This window comes from Solanum verrucosum, unplaced genomic scaffold, assembly GCF_900185275.1.
Source record: "Solanum verrucosum unplaced genomic scaffold, falcon-dt-bn FXZP01000112.1, whole genome shotgun sequence".
NCBI classification, from domain to species: Eukaryota; Viridiplantae; Streptophyta; class Magnoliopsida; order Solanales; family Solanaceae; genus Solanum; species Solanum verrucosum.
In genome coordinates this window covers 2,750,328-2,772,622 of record NW_026020441.1, presented here as the reverse complement: position 1 = coordinate 2,772,622, position 22,295 = coordinate 2,750,328, and the positions used below count along the sequence as shown (strand labels likewise).

General features: G+C 34.9%; 2 protein-coding genes across 2 annotated transcripts; both read right to left on the bottom strand.

The window, feature by feature from the left end:
* Positions 1-1,488: 1,488 nt before the first annotated feature.
* On the bottom strand, positions 1,489-14,148 carry LOC125808502 (clathrin heavy chain 1-like). The gene is made up of 30 exons (XM_049488199.1): positions 13,957-14,148; positions 13,493-13,697; positions 12,283-12,371; positions 12,104-12,182; positions 11,814-11,941; positions 11,083-11,181; positions 10,890-10,998; positions 10,675-10,754; positions 10,353-10,580; positions 10,174-10,239; positions 9,667-9,783; positions 9,317-9,514; positions 9,089-9,205; positions 8,891-8,950; positions 8,560-8,646; positions 8,309-8,392; positions 8,098-8,232; positions 7,961-8,023; positions 7,778-7,882; positions 6,747-6,859; positions 6,389-6,641; positions 6,173-6,309; positions 5,807-6,085; positions 4,718-5,720; positions 4,098-4,583; positions 3,825-3,995; positions 3,507-3,692; positions 2,870-2,992; positions 2,258-2,368; positions 1,489-2,062 (listed from the first exon to the last, which is right to left on the bottom strand). Exons 1-30 carry the CDS (start codon positions 13,999-14,001, stop codon positions 1,910-1,912), a joined length of 5,109 nt encoding a protein of 1,702 aa, XP_049344156.1. The 5' UTR covers positions 14,002-14,148; the 3' UTR covers positions 1,489-1,909.
* Positions 14,149-18,542: 4,394 nt separating this feature from the next.
* On the bottom strand, positions 18,543-19,502 carry LOC125808483 (uncharacterized). Its single transcript, XM_049488186.1, has one exon. The coding sequence runs from the start codon at positions 19,500-19,502 to the stop codon at positions 18,543-18,545; it is 960 nt and encodes a 319-aa protein (XP_049344143.1).
* Positions 19,503-22,295: the final 2,793 nt, after the last annotated feature.

Genomic DNA, 22,295 nt, shown 5'->3' with positions numbered 1-22,295 from the left:
AGTAGGTGAGATGCACTCCTACACATACTATGAAGTAATTATAACATTTACAATTTGTATTAGGCGTATATATCAAAATTTTAGTCACATATATCTATTATCATTGTGAAGTATGTAAAAGTCATATTTATTTTAAGATTTATTGTACCAAGGTTTGTCAAAGCAATAGATAATTTTGTTGACTATCAAATTTCTTCATATTTAAATTTTGACGTTAATTAATTTTTAGCAGAGGAAAAATATGCAAACCACGTCACATAATTGTTCTAAGATGGCAGGTAGTAGAAGTGTGCTTTTTGATATAGGAAATAAATGTACGAGCAGGGAGAGAATTAGGAAAGTTAGTCGCTAATCGTTTTAAGAAATAAAAATTGATTGAGCCAAAAACTTTGTAAAGACAATATACAATCTATGTGATAAGATCCAGTGGTAAGTAGAAGCAACACAGATTACTTTGGTTTGTACATCTGATTATGCCAACATACATATTTGAAAACATATCTATCATAGCTTTATCATTTTTGTATATATGTCTTCTGCTTGTGTCAATGATACTAGCATATAAGCTTATCATTCATCACCAAATGACAATGTAAAGCATCAACTACTTGAAAATAGGAATATGAAGTGTTGGGCCTGTGTGACACAGGCCATGCCCATTTAGTATAAAAGATGCAGCAGAATAATATGAGTACAAATACGATACTAGTAAGCATCATAGGTTGATCGAACAAGAGTAAAACTATATTGTATAAAGAATGTTAAGAACCTTACATTCGGAAGAAACTCAAATAGTTCGACAAAAGATAATCAATAAGGAGCAAAGCAAAACAAAATAATAATATGAAATGTGATGCAATGACATATAATCCTACCGATATACACCTTATCCACAGATTTCATTGTGAGCTAGGTGGGACTCGTGAAAAACTCACAAGTTCTATATACCATGTACGGATTCAAACTGGGACTTTCCATATATTTTGTCCCAACTCGAATCGAGACTTCCATCAACTAGATATATTATTCGGAATCAATTATCATTGAATATCATGAGATTCTTTTAAAATGGTTATTTCCATAATATTAATCGTGTGATTTCCATAAGAATGAATGTGTAGGCATGATCAAAATGTGTGCTTTTGGCTCAAAAATTCCAATAGTGTTTTGTTTTTATGTGAATACCAGAAATCTGTTGTCAAGAATATTCTGATATTTCTCTTCTCAAACACACTCTTCAATTGTGATAACAAATTGCATATTTCCAATACAATTAACGTGTTACGTACTCTGTATTGTGACGTTCTTAAATAGCATCAGACATGCAATTTGCATTATTTTGGTATTCTTATAGAAACTACACATTACATGAAATTGAGAAGTATGAGAAAAAATGGAAAATTACTCAGCAAGACTGTTTCTGAAATAATGAAAAAATAGAAGAAAAACAAAATAACAAGGGCTCATCAATGGACATACATGCAGTTGTGGATAGATAAAAAGATCCCCAAAATAAAGCATTAAAATTAGATTTTATCCACAAGATGACGATCCTAGAAATACTTACAGAACTTTGGAAATTAATCCTTGACGACCTAGAAAGTAGCACAAAATACTATATAATGCATCTCTACATGGTTCTAGATAATTGTAATGTAATATTTCTCCATCTGCTGCCTAGCTGCAAAAAATTGCCTCTTCTAAAAGAATATTACAAAGGAGATATCAGCACCCTACGACACACAACAGAATGGTTATTTTATCTAGCCTCCGTTTGTGTTCGTCAGCAATCAACTGCAACCTGAAAGAATTAAGGGAAACAGCCCTAACTCTAACAAAAAAGAGGACCCATTTGTGTGCTTCTCTTGTTGTGTATGTTGATTACACCGGTATCTGAAGTAACATTGAATTAGTAGGGACCCATGGGTGGCATACCAAATGGAGGCATCGGAGGCATTCCCATTCCGCCCATTGGAGGTGGCTGGGATGGACCAAAACCTCCTCCCATACCCGGCATTGGTGGAGCCGGCAAAGCCAGAGGCAGCAACTGTGCATACATATTCTACAACCAAAAGTGAACAGGTTTAGAAATGGCTTATTTACACAATTAAACATTACAGGAATGGCCAATTTACCACATAAATGCATGCATTTGATGTCGTACTTATCAAAACCTTACCAAAAACTTTTGCAATGTTGGTTATGTTTCAAGCTATTGGCAGTAAACTACGAAATTACTTGCAATATTACAGAATACCTGCTGCTTCATAACGTCCTTCTCTTCATTCTCTTTGGCTTTTGCTTCACTTTGAGCCTCTATTTTATCTTTTATCAGCTCATCAACCTTGCCGGTATATTCACGAATAAACTACAAGAGAGAGAGAGAGAGAGGAATCAGAAATAAGTTGCAGATTACACTAGATATCAATAAGCACAGAAAATCAGAAAACTTAAGCAGACAGCAAAACGATTACTGCAAATGAAAGAAGCTAAAAGGCAACAATGATATGTGACATGCAATGCATCTTTATATTTCTTATATTACCCACAATCATAGTGAACTATAAACGGGAAATAATGAAAAATAGGCTCCAGAAGAGATTCAACAAGAATATCATGTGAAACACACCCAAGGGGAACACAAAACCCTTTTATTTTTCTGATAAGTACAAACAGGTTTTTCCAGAGCGAATCAGACATCCTCGCAGCCATGGCAAGGCTGCACTAGCATGCACATCCATCAGACAAGGCCTATTAAAACTTAAAAGGGCTAAATATCCCCAAGGAAACAAATGCAAAAGATTTTTCTCCTTGAAAGAAGATAAGCAAGCAAATATAGACACAGGGCTATGACGGAGAGTCAGTGTACCTGTAATAGGTATGGGAATGCAAAGTCGATCATATTATTCATCCATGCTAGCTCAAGGGCAACATCCGGGCGAATCAAATCATAACAAACAAACAGGCATGACGCAAAGCATTCTTTCTTTCCCTGCAAGAGCACATAGCAAGAATTCAAAGCTTTGAATCCATCAATCAATTTCATATAATATTCAAATTTTAAAAAATAACTACAACTAACAGTTTCAGATATCAATTACAAGCTAGACAAGTATAAACCAATGCAATATAAATGCACTCCAAGTTATATATAGACGTTTTCCAGACCAGAAATATCAACTTCCAAGTAAAATATGACCCACTTCTCCTGAGTCTTTCCCAAGCAGTAAATGCATTGTGTCTGGCACTCCCACATTCCCCATTTATATCTACTACCATATCCATACCATGATCTGGTTTATTCATGTTCTAATATCTTTTCATTTTGAAGAGCTCGTTAATGACTAAACACCCCAACCCAACCCAATATGCCAACATCTTCTTCGCCAGCAATACTATTAACTTGGTACATTTTCTGTAGTACTTTTCTCACTTACCCTTCTCTTTAGGTTAGTTTGTTTGTCAAGAGGAGGGCGAGGGGGGGATTTTTGAAATACCACTGATACCTGTTCAATGAAGTAAACAAGCAACTCTTCAGCAAGTTCACGATCCCCAGATTGTGAGGCAGTCTCCATTGCATCTTTGTAAAGATTATCTTTCTTCGACAGAGCAATGGATTGTTTCCACCGACCAGCCCTTTTATAGATATAAGCAGCAACACGCCTCATCTCAAGAAGCTCGTGCTTCTCTATCTGTTCACCCACACAAAAAAAAGTAGAATTGTTATCAGATATCTGATGGATACACTTACATGAAAATTATTACTTGATCAAAAGATTATCTGATAGATACAAGGGAACACAATTTGGTGAACTATCCTTTACCTTCTGCGCAAGACCAATCTGGTCGAAGTTATCATGCAAATCTACTGATTCACGTAATCTATCATAATCTTCTTCTTCAACATATATCTCATTAAGGGCCTCATTTACAGAAGAAACATTGTTACTTTGAACAGCAATCATGTAAGGCTTCACTAGGCGAAGATGACCAGCCTGTTATAAAAAGAAGAAAAAAAGGAGAAAAGGAGGGATTTAACATCAAATAATCTTAATCCAAACAATCCTTGTAAGTAGGGCTTCTATGAAAAGTGAGACCTTTCTCATTATGTCGACTACACGGGTGTGGTCCACTCTAAGTGCAAGAACATTTAGAAGATCATTGATGAGATCAGGATGTTCTTGCAAATAGAAGTGGACGGCCTTGTAATAAAGCTCCACATTAGCAACTTTGACAGCAATGTCTTTGAACTGCATATGATCCCAAGCATCTGGAGAATGATTCATGACGGTAGTGGCAGCATTATCAAATTCATCATATTGGATATACAAATAAGTTAGTTCTTTCCAGTGTTGCTGCTCATCACAGGCACGAATAAGCTTGGGAATGTTGAGACGGGTGGAAAATAATTTTATGTGTTCCATGAGCTTCTCATAACGGTATCTGGCATAAAGGACACCAAGTTCTGTGAAGATACCCATATGGGCTCGCTCCAAACCCAGCCCACTCTCCATAAGGGAGATCAATTCGTTGAAACATCCTCTGTTTTGGTAATATTCACTCACTTCCTCCAGATCATCCACCTGACAAAGTAAAATAGATACAACCAAACATCAGTATTCCAGATATTTTCAATGCAATTTAGATAAGCATGTTGACACAGAAATATAAACAAGGATTCCCCGGTAGAAACTTATGAAAAGCAATGCTAAGCTACCTGTACTATAATGTTAAGCCCACAAATTTGAGCTAAGCGGAACTCTTCAGCATCGACACAAGCAAAGCAGACTTCTTTCCATGTTTTTGAACTATCTGCTTTGCGTGCTGCATCAACAGCACCTTGAAATTGATTTAGCTTCACAAGTGTGATAGCCAATTTGGCCCAGTTAGAAGTAAAAGCAAATATGATCTTTGCGGCCTCATACAGGGCTTCATCATACAACCGGTCACCAACATTCGGTAGATTGGCAACATTTGGCATGAGAATAAACTCTTCAATGTCACTCAATCGATCTATTTTAGCATATGCATAGATTAGTTCACTGTCAACCTTGGGCTCCTTTGTCTTTTGCCTTACCATCAGCAGATACTTCACCAAGTCATGGTAAACATCGGCATCCTCTGCAGCACGAATGACATCCAAAAATTGGGTGGTATCATCTGCACGGATAAATGACTCAATAGCATCACTGACTAATCCTTCTCTCAGTTGAGCTTTAGCCACTTGGCTCCAAACAGCATCTTCTTCAACTCGGAAGGCAAACTCGACAGCACGGTCTATATCACGAATATTATCTAGCAGAACATTGACAGCCTGGACATTTAAATTGAACTTCTTGAAGATTGCAAAAGCTTCTTCATAAAGTTGGGCTTCTACAGCTACCTCCCCTACGGCAGGTCCATCAAAATTATCAAGCCTGTTGATATAATCCATAACTCTAGATGAATCGGCCTTAATGGCTGTCAAGATAAGCAAGTTTTGCAGATTAAAGTTCCCACTGAATGCAGAATTCTGGAGGACAATCTTTTCAAGAAGTTCAATCAGTTCATGCGGAAGATCAGCAGTCATGAAAGCTTTAACAGTAGCAGAAACTTGTTCTGGGCTTTTGCTCTCAGGCAGAGCAGTGGAGACAACTTGATCGATAAGCTGCCTTCTGAACTCATTTTCAGGGTTAAGAACTTTCTCCCAGAGGTCACCATCCATCCTCTCAACGACATACCTAGAGACATTAGGAAATTTGGTTGTTCACCTCTAGACATCTGACAAATCAGCAGTTATAGAGAAACTACTAAATGAATAACAAACCTGGCTTGTAGTTTGAACAAAGAGTTCTTGTTGGTTACATTAATAAGTTCATCATCACATTGCCCTCTCCTATATGCAACAACAGCAAGGGTAGGATCGCGCTTCTCACAATATTTACCCACAACACGTGAATCATAGTATGGGTTGGTTGTCAGGAAGTGCTCTGGGTTATTGTTGCTATCTATGATGATCTTACCCAGAGCATTGTGTACATGCACATCTTGGCTTCCTTCACTCACAAGATGCTCCAAGAACTGAGTAAGCAGTCGGAGGCGGTTCCTGACAACAAAGAAGTTAAAGGTTAACATGAAAGTTTCTAAGGACCAACTATAAACAATTGTACCAGAGATATTTATATAAAAAGACCTCTTTTCACATTCATCCACAAGGGGCTCAACAGGTAGCAGAGAACGAACAGAAAGGATCAAGCCTTTAATAAAATCCTCAGGACACTCATCATCCAATAGCTGTCCCACAACTAAAGGAGCATTTGCTGGGTTGACCTATACAATGGCAGATAAAAGTTCATAAAGTCATAAAATTACAAGAAATTAAATAAAAGTACACTGAAACTGTACCAACCTTTTGGACATAACCTTCAATATACCGTAGCATGTTATTGGTATAGAGGTAGTGTGTGAGATCAGGAACAAAACCAAAACGGTCACAAACATTAATTAAAGGCCGAGCATCAGGAAGTTTGGCTTCCATCAAGAAGTTCTTCGTCTTTTCAGGGTCATAAAAGTTTGATTCTCTTGTCACACGCTCAACTTCCTTGATTTGTCCAGTCTTGGCAGCAGCCTCAACATACTTGAAGTGAATTTCGGGATCCTCACTGCAGGAAATAAAAAATGACAATTCACCAAGCCAGCCAAATTTTTTGAAAGAGTGGTCGATTAAGCAAGCCAAATATCAAGATATCATCTCCATGTGTACATACCTGGAACTCAAATATGATCCCAAGAAGAAGTACAACCCATCATAAGACTTGAATTGCTCAAAAAGCTTTATGCAGGCATCAACACCCAACTGCTCACAATACTCTTTCGCTACCTGCAATATCACAACATAATCAGATATGTTGTAATTGGTATGTCCCACAATAATTGAACATTACGAAAAAAGATGATGTGATCACATGATTCAAAAATCTTTAATTTATTTTTTTATTTGGCCACGCTTCTAAAATACAACTTATTTTGAGCAGCACTTTTATCAAAATAGCTTTTCATAGAAGTACTTGTACAAGTGTAGCAGTTTGTGTGTTTGGCCAATTCATTTGAGAGGCTTTTTGGAATTTAATAAGAAGATTGGGTTTGGCCAATCATTCCAAAAAGTACTTCTGGGTATCAAACAACGATAAGGATATTATCAAGGTTCATTTTTTTTAAATCAAGGTTCATTTACTGTTAGTATTATTTACATAAAGAAATAATTTAAAATATTTATCATGTAAGACTTTTAGTCAAGCTTTTTTATTTAATTATAATATAAAACATAGAATAAAAACATATATTAACAAAATTATCAATAAAAATTTAGTAAAATCAAAAAAGGGAAAGGAGAAGCGGATTGTATTTATATTTGAGAGGGATGAGTTAATTAACAAGGGAATTTAATAAAAAAAAATTGGTAAGAAAAAACTACTTTCTGCCTCCGCTTCTATTTCTTGGAAGGACAATTAAATCTATGTTGCTCGGACTCTTCAAAAATGTCAACGGGTGTGTGTCAGATTTGCCAAAAGTCGTGTATTTTTGGAGAATCCGACACAGGTGCGGCATCAAAGGTGAAGAGTCCGTGCAACTAACTAGAATTTTGTAGCTTCTTCCCAAAAACAAAATAACTGCTTCTCAAAAGCTCTTTTTACCTGTTTGGCCAAACACCTCAAATCTTATCAGAAGCTCGGCTAAACAGGCTATCAATTCCAGCACACATCCTTCTGTGTAAAAATATAAAAACCAAAATGAGTACCTGCACAATTATTTGAAGGTTGCCTTTGATATTGATCACTAGCAGGTCCTTCATGCACTCGAGAGCCCATTCACGTGAAACAGTCCCAAAGAACTCAACCAGAGCCTGAGACAAACAATATAGTTAAATACAAGTCCGCTCACTCGGAAAAAAAAATCAATGCAATCCATAGAGCATAATAACCTGAGGCTCAATTGCATGTGTGTTCACAATGACACGCTTGATATCAGGGAGTTCAGTATAGTGCTGCAGAAATAATACACCATTTAACTAATTTGCAATCAGATGAAAATAAATTCAAATGATGAAAACCATTCAACCTGCAGAGCCCGCACGTATAGACCAGCCTTTTCACAAAGTTGAGCAATTCGAGGTCGATCATAGTGACTGAACATTCCATTTGCTAATATAGCATCTGCTACATTGGGGAAAGTCACAAGATTGATTTCCAATACCTGTATAATGGAGGCATTACAATCTAAAAACAAAATGCATAGACAGAAAAATGGCTTTCTACAGGAGAAAAGAAACCTTAGTCTGCAAGAAACCATGTTCTGGAAGGTTAGGTTTCAGAACATCCAACAAAAATGCTGTTGCCTCGCGGATCATGTTCCTCTGATGAAAAAAAGAAAAGAGAGAATTTCATCAGCTATGTGTTGCACCCAGTAGAAATGGTAAATAAGCCTTCTAAAGCGCCTAGTTTAAAACCCTTAACAGGGAAAATATTGGAGTGAACTGTGTCAGTGTAATAGTAAACAAGCATTTTGACGAAGCCAACTAACCTGTAGAAAAAGGTCAGTGATTGTATTATAATCAACTGGACAACCGCCCTCCATTTGGGACATCATGAGTGCAAAGTTAACAGCTCCCTGCATATACAGACACAATAGTTCACATCAATCAAGCAACTAAGCACCATAGGAGAAGTTGTGTTGATTTTTGCTTCAAGAAAAAAGTAATATTACCAACATAAGAGCAACATTTCAAAGAGATGTCAGACGAAAATAATCAAAGCAATTGTTCTCTCCAAAACATACGGCATGTGAAAGCCAAAACTGTTGAAGATTCAATACTTATAACTTTTGCTAAAACCATTTCCCAATTCCCACATACCTGAGGATCAGATCGAAGAATTGTTTGCAGGAGGAACAGATAGTCAGGCGTATAGCCAACCTATATCAACAAAAAAACATTTATAATTACCAACCTGAAATAGAGTCACCATAGAAACGCTGGAACTGAGTAAAACATACATGACAGCTCAGGCCAAAAAGAAATTTACATGATGACCAGCAAAAACGATTCGCTAACCTGCTTGGAATATATCAGAATCTTGTCAAACTCCCTGCGCTCAGCGAAAGCAGCAACAACTTTTGGAGTTGCTCTTGCTTTGATGTATATCTTCAAGGCGAGATCATTATCAACAGTCTACAACAAAAGGTTTACAGCTGCTGTCAGCACCTTAGGCTATGTGAAAGAGAGAAATCAATTGAAGTGGTGAATAGAAGAAAACTAGTAACGTTGAATTCTAAATTTAACCTTCACAAGATCGCCAAGTTCCTCACTGCACTCCAGCTTATCCTCAGCTAACCAGTTCTCCAAAAGGTTCTTCTTATTTTGGTTGACAACAAGGCGTGACAATTCCAATGACTCAAAAGCATTGAGCTTCCCCTTTGTCAAAAGTGTCCCAAAGTACTGCAAAAGAGGAGGTGTTTGCCCTGCTTGAACAGGAACGCTCTGCAAATAAGACAAAGAGACACATAAATACAGTGTGCATAACCCTTTTGTAAAATAAGACAGAGAACTAAAATCAGCTTATTCTTGAAACTCAGCCTTGGTGAGCAATAAATATTGTGAGGGAAAATTTGTCTTGGTAACAAAATCAATACCTGAAATTTGGCAACAGTATCAGACGTACGGAGAATGCCCTGAGGTGATTCCGCAGCAAGCTCAGCAGCCTCTTTGTACTTGGTTTGGGCAAACAATTCTTGGAAGCGCTGGACAACCTGTGACAAAATTAATAGATGTAAGACCATTGTAAGGAGTAGAGAGCAACAAAATTTCCAGATGTCGATTCCATAAGAGTCAACAGCTTCTGATAAGATCACTGCTGAACATCAACGATAAAGTAAAGAGGGATTTTTCTTTTGACAAATAAAGTAAGAGGGACTAGCCATGTAGAATCTAGCTCTAGCAGATGATCTCAATAACAATCTATTTCAGTACTTCTCAATAAGGAAGAATTTCAAGAGCAAAAACCAAGCAGTGAACTAGTTACAAGAGTTAGAAGGTTCCGCAGGAAAGAGATATTGTACACTAAAGAAAAGGGCAGAATTCTCTCCCACTGCGAAATCATTTCAAAACAATGACATACTGAAAATAATACATCAACTTACCAAAGTCTCGGCACCGGGAAGATTTCCTCTTTTGGCAAGATTGACAGCAAGCTCCAGATTGTTCAACTGCAACATGTGTAAGAAGTTGACACCTTACAAGGGTTCATCCAATATTTACACTTCAGGAAACAAAAATTATCAAAATGCATGGTTGCAGGATGCAACGAAAATAGACTTACTTGTCCACTGACAAAAGGTATGATAGTTGTTTCATTTACTGTGGCTAGCAACACTTGACCTCGCCTGTTGATGGCATAGAAACCACCAATTGACGAAGCTTCAGCTGTCAGGAAAATAGGGTCTGGGCTAATCCTATTTCTGTATACCGCAGTAGCTGTTTCCAGGTCGTAGACGAAAAGAAGCCCAAGCTTTGTGATTACATAAACTAAACTATACTTATGAGATATCTGCAAAAGAAACAGAATAGTTGTTTCAGAAGAAACAGAATTCACAATACACAAACACAAGACAAAGTGACAGACCAGGAAAGGCAACTGATACCTGCATGGAAACTGGGAAATCATCAGCAAAATCTGGAGGGAAGAAAAGGTCCGCCTGTTTTTTCGTAAACGAAGGTTTCCCTGCAAAAATGTACCATGTTAGGAATAGGACATAGTTATATCAGGCAATTCTCACCACAATGTTAGTAAAAAAACCTTCAATGATTTAACAAAAAATAAAAAAGGTGAAAGGAAAATTGGACATAGCGCATTAACCTGGCTGAGCTCCCAGCTCAATGACATGCAATTTTGATATAACCTGTCCAGCATTCAAGGATTTCGTGGCAAAAGAAATGAGTATGGAATCTCTATCACTTCCAGGTACCTGATTAAAGCATACAACAGTTACAACAGGCAAACATCGAATCAAAGCTAGCAAAAAAAAATTATGTAGAGGAGCTTTTCTCACTCTGAATGATGCAAATGATGCAGCGTGTGCCTCTAGAGATTGACTTCGTTGCTGATCCACTGAATATAATTGCATATTTCCTTTGACCAGTTGGGGCCTCTAATGACAAGAAGAGAAATGGTAAAATCAAATGACAAAAGAATTTCTTAATACGTTGAAATTTGGGTGACATCATCAAAAAACAGTAATGTATCCACCTAGAACACATTTCACTGAAATGTTTAAAAAGCCAGTCATTTGAGCTTTAGATTTCCCCTCCATTCCTCTTCCCCCTCTCTCCCCTGATGTAGAACTTACCTTGTTAATAACCTAAAGTTTCAGCCCTTCATCAACATCATCTAGTGCATACAACAAATGACCATTTTTGGCCCAGGTTGCTGCAGCTGAAAGTATCCAATATTCAGGCAATAAAACCACAGCACACAGGACTATGACCAAGTCACTACATGCAATACTCCTTTTCGTACAATACCACAATACAACGATTGAGAACCACCAACAATCAGCATGTTAAAAACACAAACAAATGAGGGTAGATAGAGGAACAGAAAAAAATTGCATAACAAAATGTTTGAGAAAATGTAACACAACGTCAAAACCTCATATGACCTTTCCTGGCTTTCCCTCGCTAAGTTTACTTAGGGAAGGGATTTAATGATAAAAACAAAATCTCCTATCACAATAAAACATCAAAAATATCAATAACAGCGTAGATTAACAGCATTACACACCTCCGGCGAACCTGGGGCAATACCAATCAAAACCAACCATTTCTCTGAAGGATCACAACGATAATTGATTATTTGATTATTCGCTAGATTGGCTGTTCTATCAAACATCTTTATAGGCTCAGTATCACCTGAATACAGACAAAAAATCATCTTAAGGACAGACAACCAACCATCACTTAAAAAAGAATTTCCAGAAAAAGTAATAAACACCAAAAAAGGACCTTTATCCACTCAAACACGAGAAAGAAAAGCTGGTAAACATCACCACAGAAAAAGAGGAACTGTCTTACCTTCAATTGGCCAATGATAGACTGACGTCTGTGTGACGATACCTAAAATCTGTGGGGTAATCCACTTCCAGAAAACAACCTAAATATAACAAACACTTAAAGTTATATCAACACTATCAAAAGCTGCAAAGAATGCAACAAACTAATTAAAAGAAAGAATACATATGGCTACTTATTACCTGCTCAGGCATCTGATATGACTTTATTTTCTGCTTTGCCTCAATATTGAAAATTTGTAAGTGATCTTGAGTAGTTCCTGGTACTTGAGCTTCAAGAGGAGAAAGAAGAGAATTTTGCGTCATCAAAAAACGTATTACAACTAAATCCAAAGCAGAAGAGCGGATCCTCTTCCCCACTTATAGAACGTATATGGATGACAGGAAACAAGATCCCCAATAATTCGATAATTCAGTATTGAATTAACAAATTCTTTGAAGAAAATATCAACAATGAACAAAAGAAATCCACTAAACCCTTTAGGCCATGGAGGAAACAAGGTAACAGTGATTGTCCAAACTATAGTCGGCCGGTCCTAATTTGGAAGTCAACATCTAGGGAACAATTAGGTACGATATGTATGTCAGAGAGAATCTTCTAGTAACAGCTGATTTATCACATGGTCACAGATTTTTTGAGAGCATAAAAATCATATTATTGGATGAAGATTCAATTCACGTTCTCTTGGTTCTACTTAAGTTAATAACTGCACTGACCACTATTAGATTGACTATATCTCAATTCAAATGCAGTAATCAGAGACCTAAACATATTCCACACTTGCACTTGGAGTTGAGAGTAAAAGCCATTTCTGCAGATAAAGCTTCCTCACTCTCATAAAAAGTAAAGTAATATCCGCTGGAGTCTTCCCCAAGAAGGAAACCACTAGCAGAAATTACACCACGATGTCCAAACTCACCTCCCTTAATGTCTCTTCCGTTTATTACCTTTGATGACCAAAGCTTCATATATGCATGTTAAACTATACTGTTTGACTTTTTTACTCGAGCTTCAAATTTCTTTCACATATGTAATAGTGAATCATGTAATTGTAAAAAGGGGCAGTCCGGGCACAAAATATCCCACGTTAGCAGGGTCCGGGAATAGCCGCACCCCTAAGGGATGTAATTTAGACAACCTACCCTAATGCAAGCATTAGTGCCTGCTTCCAGGCTCAAGCCCGTGACCTATAGTTCACACAAAGACAATTGCCATTGCTCTAAGGCTCTCCTTCAAAATTGACTTATCCACTTTTAAGTATTAAAAACCCAACAAAATACTGAGTCAGTTAATACATAGATAGTAGCAGCACTTCAGGAATCAGAATTGCAAACTTGAGCCAATGATAGAACATTCAGTGAGTAATCTAAAAGTTCCTTAGTAAAGCTATACCTTTTAGAGCCAAAATTCTGGAATTGGGATTCATAAGAGCAGAGTCAGCAGTAATAGGGCGGCGCAAAGGCTGCATTGGCATACTCATATCAATAATGACCACACTATTTTGTGGTGAGATCTCCCGAACACATATATACTTGTCTGATTCCATGGTTACATTTGTGAACGTAATGAACTGCGGGTTAACCCCTATACTTGACAACTGCAACACCAAATCATATAATATCAAAATTCAACCCAAATTTCACATTCGTAACCAAATTAAATTTGGAAAACTCAACATAATAAAATAAATTAGGTATCAGATCCAGCAATTAACCACATATTACAGATCTAATCTACATTTCATACATGTTAAGTAGGGTAAGACTCTAGTAGGACTAGCAATTTCAAAGGAATAGTATGAATGAGAAAATAGCACACAAATATTTCATTCCAAGTGTAAGAAAGAAAGAGCATACTGTAAGGGCCTCTTTCATAGTGATCGGAGCATTAGCAGCCGCCATGATGGAGATCTGCGAGACGAGATCTCAGATAAAGAAGAAACCCTCTACAAGATCCAGAGATAAAAAGAGAAATCGAAAGAGTAAAGGGTTCTTCTAAAATGCGTTGTTAAGCACTGATGATGTGAGTGTGTGATAACGTTCAACGATGGCGAATATGGAATTCTGAGTGTATGAGAAAAATGAATTGGGGAACAATTGTTGAGTTCTAACTACTAGTACTTGAGTATGTCCTTGTGTTTGTATCTTGTGGAGAAAAAAGAAAAACTGAAATTAATGTAAAGACGTTTGATGTTATTATGACCAAAAAAAACCTATAATAACATCTAACCCCAAAATGAGTAGTCATGAAAAGTTTTTTTAAAAAAAACAGATATTATGCTGCAACTTTAACTGAATTGTTGTTTGGTGTGATATTATGTTGTCATTTTGTAATGTATAGTACTATACAATACTTTGTATTGTTTGTTGGTTGATTTAAGGTAAGGGTTCGTTTGGCATGATGCATTGAAATAAATAGTAAAGCATTGAATAAAAAATAATGGTGTGTAACTGTCAAAATAAAATATTGTGATATTTGAGGTTCAAACGCGAAAATCCTTCATTCAAATAAACACACATTACCACTGTGCCAAAGGCATAGCTTTTGTTAAGGATGTCCAACTTTAAATATATATCATTTAAATATAGAATTTGACATATATATATAACGTAATTTTTCGATAAAGGGTGTCACCCTGCGGTGGTTGTGGCTATACCACAAGGTGAGATGAGGGACATATCTAATGTGATAGGTGGAAAGAGGAAGTTTTTAATTAATTCTTATACATTAATGATATTTTTTATCCCTTTCTGTTACATTTATTCAGTGTTTGATTTTGAATTATTAATTATTAACGACATAAATTTATAAATGTTTTTGATATTATTTGTAACCCTTCACAAATTTTACTCTAAGTATTCGAAGCATTAGTTGTAAGTATATAAGCTTGGATCAGACGGTGTCTTACATGTACATGTGTGTTAAGGTCCATTCTTTAGTGTAGAAAGTGTATCAGTAGTTTAAGGTTATAAGAGACCTCTAACACTGAGTCCCGCCCCTGTCAAATAAAGTAGAGGGGGAGAACTGGAAGAGAGAAGGAAAAAGAGCGAGTTCATAACTTTCCTACCGGCTAGGCCTTCACATGAGTTCCTACAAGGGTCAACTTAAAATGATCATATCTCTCATAATATAAAGAGTTAGGCGGCACATTAATATCAAATTAAAGGTCTATAAATCTTCTTTCAAATGTCACCAATTTTGCATCAATCCAAGTTCGGAGTAAAAAGTTATGACCATTTTACTATAGACACTCTCAACAGAGTTTTTAGACCTGATCTTCACGAGTCCAGTCTACCGGCCATAAATTGAACTATGTATCATAGATTGAGCTCGTGAATCAAATTTTAGAGACTGATTTTTCGGCCTGATTTCCATGGATCAATCTACGAACCATAGAATGAGCTCGTGATATGAACTTCAAAAAGTCAATTTTGTCTCATTTTTATGGATACAAATCACAGTCCGTAGATCAAACCAAAAACTTAATTTGGGTTCGTGGAATGAACTTCGAAGGCTCAATTTTTGTTATGGATGCCACGGAAGGAATCCACGATTCGTAGATCCAACAACGGGTCGTGGTTTGCCCTCGCGGAATGTTCCGATAGATTTTTAAGTGGGGTTATCTTAGTATTTTTCCATTTTTTTTAAGCCTTAACCCCAACGTTTTGGTACTAATTGGGATTATATCGTAATATTATCTCATTATATTCTCATATCTTTCTCCCCAAACTTTGAGCAAAAATCAAGAGCAAACCTGGGGTTTCAAGTTTCTCAATCAAGTTTTCTTCAAGAACTCTAATTCACCCAGGTATGTAAAACTATCATAGTAAGAGATTAAGTTTTTCTCACTCCCTATATTTGCGATTTCAACTAGCAAAATAAACTAGGATTTTTATCCCAAAATTCAATATGTTCGAAATTTTATCTATATTCCTATTATTGATTCTTGAATTCATTATAGAGATTTCATTATTTCACATTATTGATGATCTTTGATTATTGTTCATACTTAATATTGCTCTTATGCATTACTTTCATGCATAAGGTGAATTTCAAGTCTTATAGCCTGTTTGACGTAGCTGATGGGAGGTTAAAGGTATTTTTTTTTGGAAACAAAACACATATTGAAAAAATTAAGTGTTAGGAAAATTCTTAAAACTTCTTTTTAATGAAAGCATAAGCAGTTCTTCTGTTGTTGGGAAGAAACCAAAAAATTTCGCTTTTTAAGAAAAAAAAACATAAGCACAAGCAACAAATTATTTGTTTAAGACTAAAATATCCCTTATACATATACATATTTATCAATATATCTCTTATTAATTAATTAACATATCTCATGTTCGGATAATTTTCATTCAAGAATTTTATTTTTTTATTTTATTTATGTTTTATATTATTATTATTTATATATTATATTGTATATATTACTTTACGTATTATTTTAAAACAACAATATTTTTGTAGGATTAAAAAAAAAAAGAGAAAAAGCAACATTAAAGACTTAGACCCTCCCAAAAAAGTAACAAATAACAAATTTTTATTTTCTTAATTTATGTATTATTTTATTTTAATTTAAAATGTTTAAGACTTTAGAGTATTATAACCAAAAAGGGAATAATAGCTAAGATTGAATCCAAGAAAATAGGTAACAAATAACAAAAAGATTCACTCTTTTCAATATTTTTCAACAATATTTATCTATGTACCATATTGATTGAAAATTTGAATATGTACATTTTAAATAATTAAATTAAAAATGTAATTAAAGTTTATGTATTAGATGTTTGAAATAGTTTCTCTATAAAATAATCTTAATATTAAAAGCACATTGATACTTGCCTTATTCGTAATGTTACTCTCAAAAGCACCATTTTAAAAAAATTTAGTCAAACACAAATTGCTTATCAAAAGCATTTTTCAAATGAATTTGTCAAAACACAAATTGCTTTTTTTTTAAAAAACACTTCTAAAAATAAACAGTTTTTAGCAGCAATGTTGAACAAACTCTTAAAGTAGTATTTCACAAAGAGTTTCAAGAAAGCATAAATTACTTGCTTCAAGTGCATTATTTTCCGAAAGAAAAGCATAGTTAGCTTTAAAGAAAGCATATCTTCGTTTTGAGAAAGTACCATCAATCTATCTATCTATACTACCTTAAAAGCATAAACTCCAAAACATGAATGTTAAATTACAAAAATACCCCTAATCTATCTATATCTATCTATCTATCTATCTATCTATCTATATCTATATCTATCTATACTACCTTAAAAGCATGAACTCCAAAACATGAATGTTAAATTACAGAAATACCCCTAATTTAAAAAAGCCCTAAATAAAAATACCTCACGCTGCAAATCCCTTCGCGCGTACACTCCATGTGAAACGTTGCCAACTTTCTTTTACAGCTGTGCGCCTGCGCCAATGTCCACAAAATTCTTAACCGATGCAACTTCTCCTAACGGATGCAAATTCGCCCAAAAGATGCAACTTCTGCATTTTTTCTACTTATATCAACCAAATGTAGAATTCTGCCTCCTATTTCACATATAAGTTCTGCAGAAAGTGAAAAGGTATGCCCTGTTTCCTTGTCTTGTATTGGCGTACTTCCTTCGATTCCCACACCTTGCATCTGCACTTTGTTATTCTATTTACTTTTTGCGCTGAATTTCAAGATCAACATTTTTCCTCCTGCATAACACACTCCAATATTTAAATTGGCTTTGATGATACTTCACGCCACCATTAACAGTTGTAAGTTCAATCCTCTTGTTTTGTGCTTATGCGTAGTGACAAATTGCATCTGCTCCCACGCCCATCTTACAACTGCTTAGCATACACAACCCCTCAAAGCTCTAATACTCTAGATGCTAATAGTTAAAATGATGAAAGTGTTGCATGGCACAATCCACCCCACTTGTACTCTTGTCTTTTTATTCTGTTTCCAAGTTTGTCATTCTTGTATTAATTTTGATACATTGTCCATTAATGTTATTCACTTTTTCCAAAAATTAATTCGATGATAACCATTAGCATTCTTCAACAACCAACAAGACCCACCCGAACTGTTCCTTGGACAATAACCAACCATTTATTACCTCATCCTATATTCCCTGTATATCTTTCCACTCTTAAAAGTTTCATATAATGCTAAACTTTGGACTACTTGCAATCAGAGGCGAATCCAGGATTTCAATAAAATGGGTGCACCATTGCTTTAAAGATGAGATAAAAAAATTTATAATAACAATAACTAAGCGAGCAATACATAAAAATTACATTACCACAAAAAATATCATCAGTTTACAATTGTACTCGACGAGACTTCATATTTTGAAAATGATCTATAATAGCATCATTACTTACATTTTTAAATATTTTCCGTTCTATCTTACAAACTAAATAGCCATTCAAAAATTCTTCACCAATGCTATTAAGTAAATCATTTTTGATGAGATTCATTTATGAGAATGCTCTTTCCACACTTGTTAGCAACATGCAAAATCAAAGCCAACTTTACAAGCAAATAAACAAGAGACCAAGTTTGATCCAATTTTGTTTGTGCCATCATCGTAGCAAGATCTTTAATCCCCTTCAAGTTGAGTAACTTGCTATCACACTCTCGAGCATAGACGATGAAACTATCAAGTTGATAACTGAGATCTCGAAGTTCATTATCACCAAACTCACTTTTATAATATTCAGCCAACTTCATTATTCTGCTCTTACTAAAATTAGCGAATGAATCAACCGGATTCAAATTAGCCATACCAAAGAGTAAGTCACTAGTCACATCATCAAAACGATTATTGAGCTCCTGAAGTTGCAAATCAATAACTGCATAAAACACTTCCACACGAAAGTGATGTAAATATGAAATTTCTGACTTCTTACGCTTCGATGTTGGATAGTCTTCAGTCATTTCGGGAACCAAAATATCTTGTTTAACACAAAATGAAGAAACCTCATCCATCAAAGACTCCAAACCACTCTCTCTCATTATTTGTAATTTTCTCTTTGAAAGATTAAGCAATCCCATAGCATTGACAATATCTTGATCTTTCTTTTGTAAAGCTTTGTTCAATTCATTTGTAAGAAGCAACATTTTGAACATCAAATGCAACACAAAGATAAATTCAAATTCTTGAATTTTATCTAAAAGGTTACCTGCCTCAAGTTTATCAAGATCATGTGGAGAATCTTCTTTCATATCTTTAAGCACATTAACAATTGAAGAAAATATAATCATGAATTTTTCCAAGGTCTTGAAATGAGATCCCCAACGAGTATCACCCGGTCGTTGGAGGTCACGTTCTTGATTTAGTCCTTGTTCGGTAAGAATTTCTCCAAATTTAAGCAATTCTTCCAACTTCTCAACTTGGTGTTGTCGAAGTAAGTCCATGTGTTTAAAAGATGTCCCAATAGTATTCAAAACATTAGTGACAACATAAAAGAAATTTTTCACATCCGGATGTTTTTTAGAAAGAGTCACAAGTGTCAATTGCAATTGGTGAGCAAAACAAAGAATATAATATGCAGACGGAGCATCTTGCAAAATCAAAGACTTTAGGCCATTTTTTTATCTTTGCATATTACTAGCTCCATCATAACCTTGTCCACGGAGTCTTGATAGGCATAACGAGTGATCCAAAAGCAAAGAGTAAATTACTTTTTGCAATGATCTTACGGATGTATCACCCACATGAACAATACCCAAAAAGCTTTCTATCAACTCTCCGTTTTTGTTAACATATCGTAAAACTAGTGTCATTTGCTCTTTATGTGAAATGTCCTTTGACTCATCAACTAGTATTCCAAAATAATAACCATCCAAGTCTTTGATGATAGATTTAATTGTTTCTTTAGTACAAGCATCCACAATCTCTTTTAGAATTGTTGAACAAATCATCATATCATTTTTTGGAGCATGTTGTAATATCACCTTTTTCACATCCGGATGATTAACCCCATGAAATTTCAAAAGTTGAAGAAAAAGACCTTTGTAATCGGAATCTTCACTCTCATCATGACCACGAAATGGCAATCCATTTCTTAGGAGAAACCTTACCACATCGATTGAGGTATTTAAACGAATTCGATAATCACTTTTTGTTTTTTCAATTTGCTTGTGAAGAGAAGATTGAATTGATTGACGTTGATTCGCAAAATCAAGCGTCCTATTCAAACATTTGTTATGAATACTATTCACCTCACCAACATGCAATCGAATTCTTTCCGGACCATGATTTCAATTCTTAAAACCATCTTGTGTAAATGATTTTCCCGCACTACCACGACTTTCAAATTCATTATTGAGGAAAATATAGCATCATCATCTATGCTATATTCCAACCAAGCAGAATTTGGAGCATTAAACCACTCAGGATTAAATTGCTAATTCCTAGTCCCAAATGTTATTTTAAGATATACACAAAGTTTTGGTTGATAAGGCCCCATCAAAATATAATGTCTCCTCACAACATCTCGAATATTAGAATCATATTCAAAGATGAGTTTTCTTTCTTCGGGATCCCATTTGAGAGATCCAACCCCAAGAATACAATTAACATTTGAAGAAGAAGGTGTAATTGTCTCTCTTTGAGCTTCTGGAGCTACATGTGAACTAACAGATGGACCGCTACTAGAACGTGATTGCTTAATCAAAAATTTATCCATTTAAATATTCAAGGATAAATGTTCCTACAAATTCAAAAAACTATTCAACTTAGTCACAAATTTAACTAGCAAATTTAAAATAAAATAAGAGAATCGCATATCTTACAATAAAAAATAAGGGAATCAAGCCCTTGCAAGTTCAAATAAAATAGAGGAATCACAATCCTTTCAAATCTAACTAAAATAGAGGAATCACACCCCTTTCACATTTAACAATAGGAAAATCACACATTCATAATAAAAAGAGGACTTATGCCTCTTTTTCATTCGAAATCACATATTCATAGAAAGAAGAGGAATCACACCCCTTTCACATTTTAAAAAAAATAAGGAAATCACACCCCTTTCACATTAAAAAAAAAGGAAATCACACCCTTCAAAATTGATAATATAATATAAAACACATTCCTTACAAGTTACATCCGCAAAATATGTAAGTTTGAGATAATCATTTCTTTAGCTATTGATGATTTCCTATTATAAGTAATGATAAGATTTTTTTATATGGAAACCCTAAAATTAAAGTGATATATATATATATATATTTTTATTATTATTATTATTTATTTATTTTTTATTATTTTTTTTAATTTTTTTTTTTTAATTTTTTTTTTTTTTTTATCTTGTTTGTTTGTTTATTAAAAAGAGATCATAAATTTAAAATTACCTTAAACTTTGACAATGATGATTTCCCTAGATTATTGACTTGAAGTTGGAAACTTGAAGCTTCTTCTTTGTGTGGAAAATAAAAAACAAATTTGAAGAGAGAAGAAAGATATTGTTGGAACTTGGAACTTGAAAAGTGGGTGGGAAGGAAACTTTTGAAGTCTTTGACTTTTAGAACTTTCAGAATTTAGCTTCTTCTTTTTTTAATGAAAAATGTGTTTTTAGTTAATAAAAATAAATTGAAGCAAATTGGGGCTGCCTGGGATCGAACTTGTGACCTTTATGTTGAAATCTTGCAGTCGTACCAATGAACCATCTAGTCATCTTGAGAACGGGTTCCACAAGTTTTAATTTAATATATTCTTTAATAATTATAGAAGAAATATATCAAGTTTAGTCGGATGACCACGGGTTCCGGTGACCCAAAATTTATACATAAATTCACCCCTACTTGCAACACATTGTTTTTTGCTTATAAAATTGTCGTTGCCTGAAAAATAACCAACCATTTATCACTTCATTCTATCCCCTATACATCTTTCCACTTCCCATATGCTTTCTGTAATCCTAAGCTTTGGAATACTTGCATGCCACACAATGTTCTTGTGCTTGTAAAATTACTATAATCTACTAAATGATTCCTTCAAATTTTACTAATACACAAACTCTCGGAATTAATATAGCTATTCACTTACCCTTCTGTACCTTTAACCATCCAGAATCAACACACATGGTGATTGAAACTGAACTATCAAAGCATAGTGTCCCGATCAACAAGATATCATAACACACTGTTGATTGAATGATGGGAGTATTAGTTATTTGAAAGCGATAAGTAATTTCGTACAAGAAT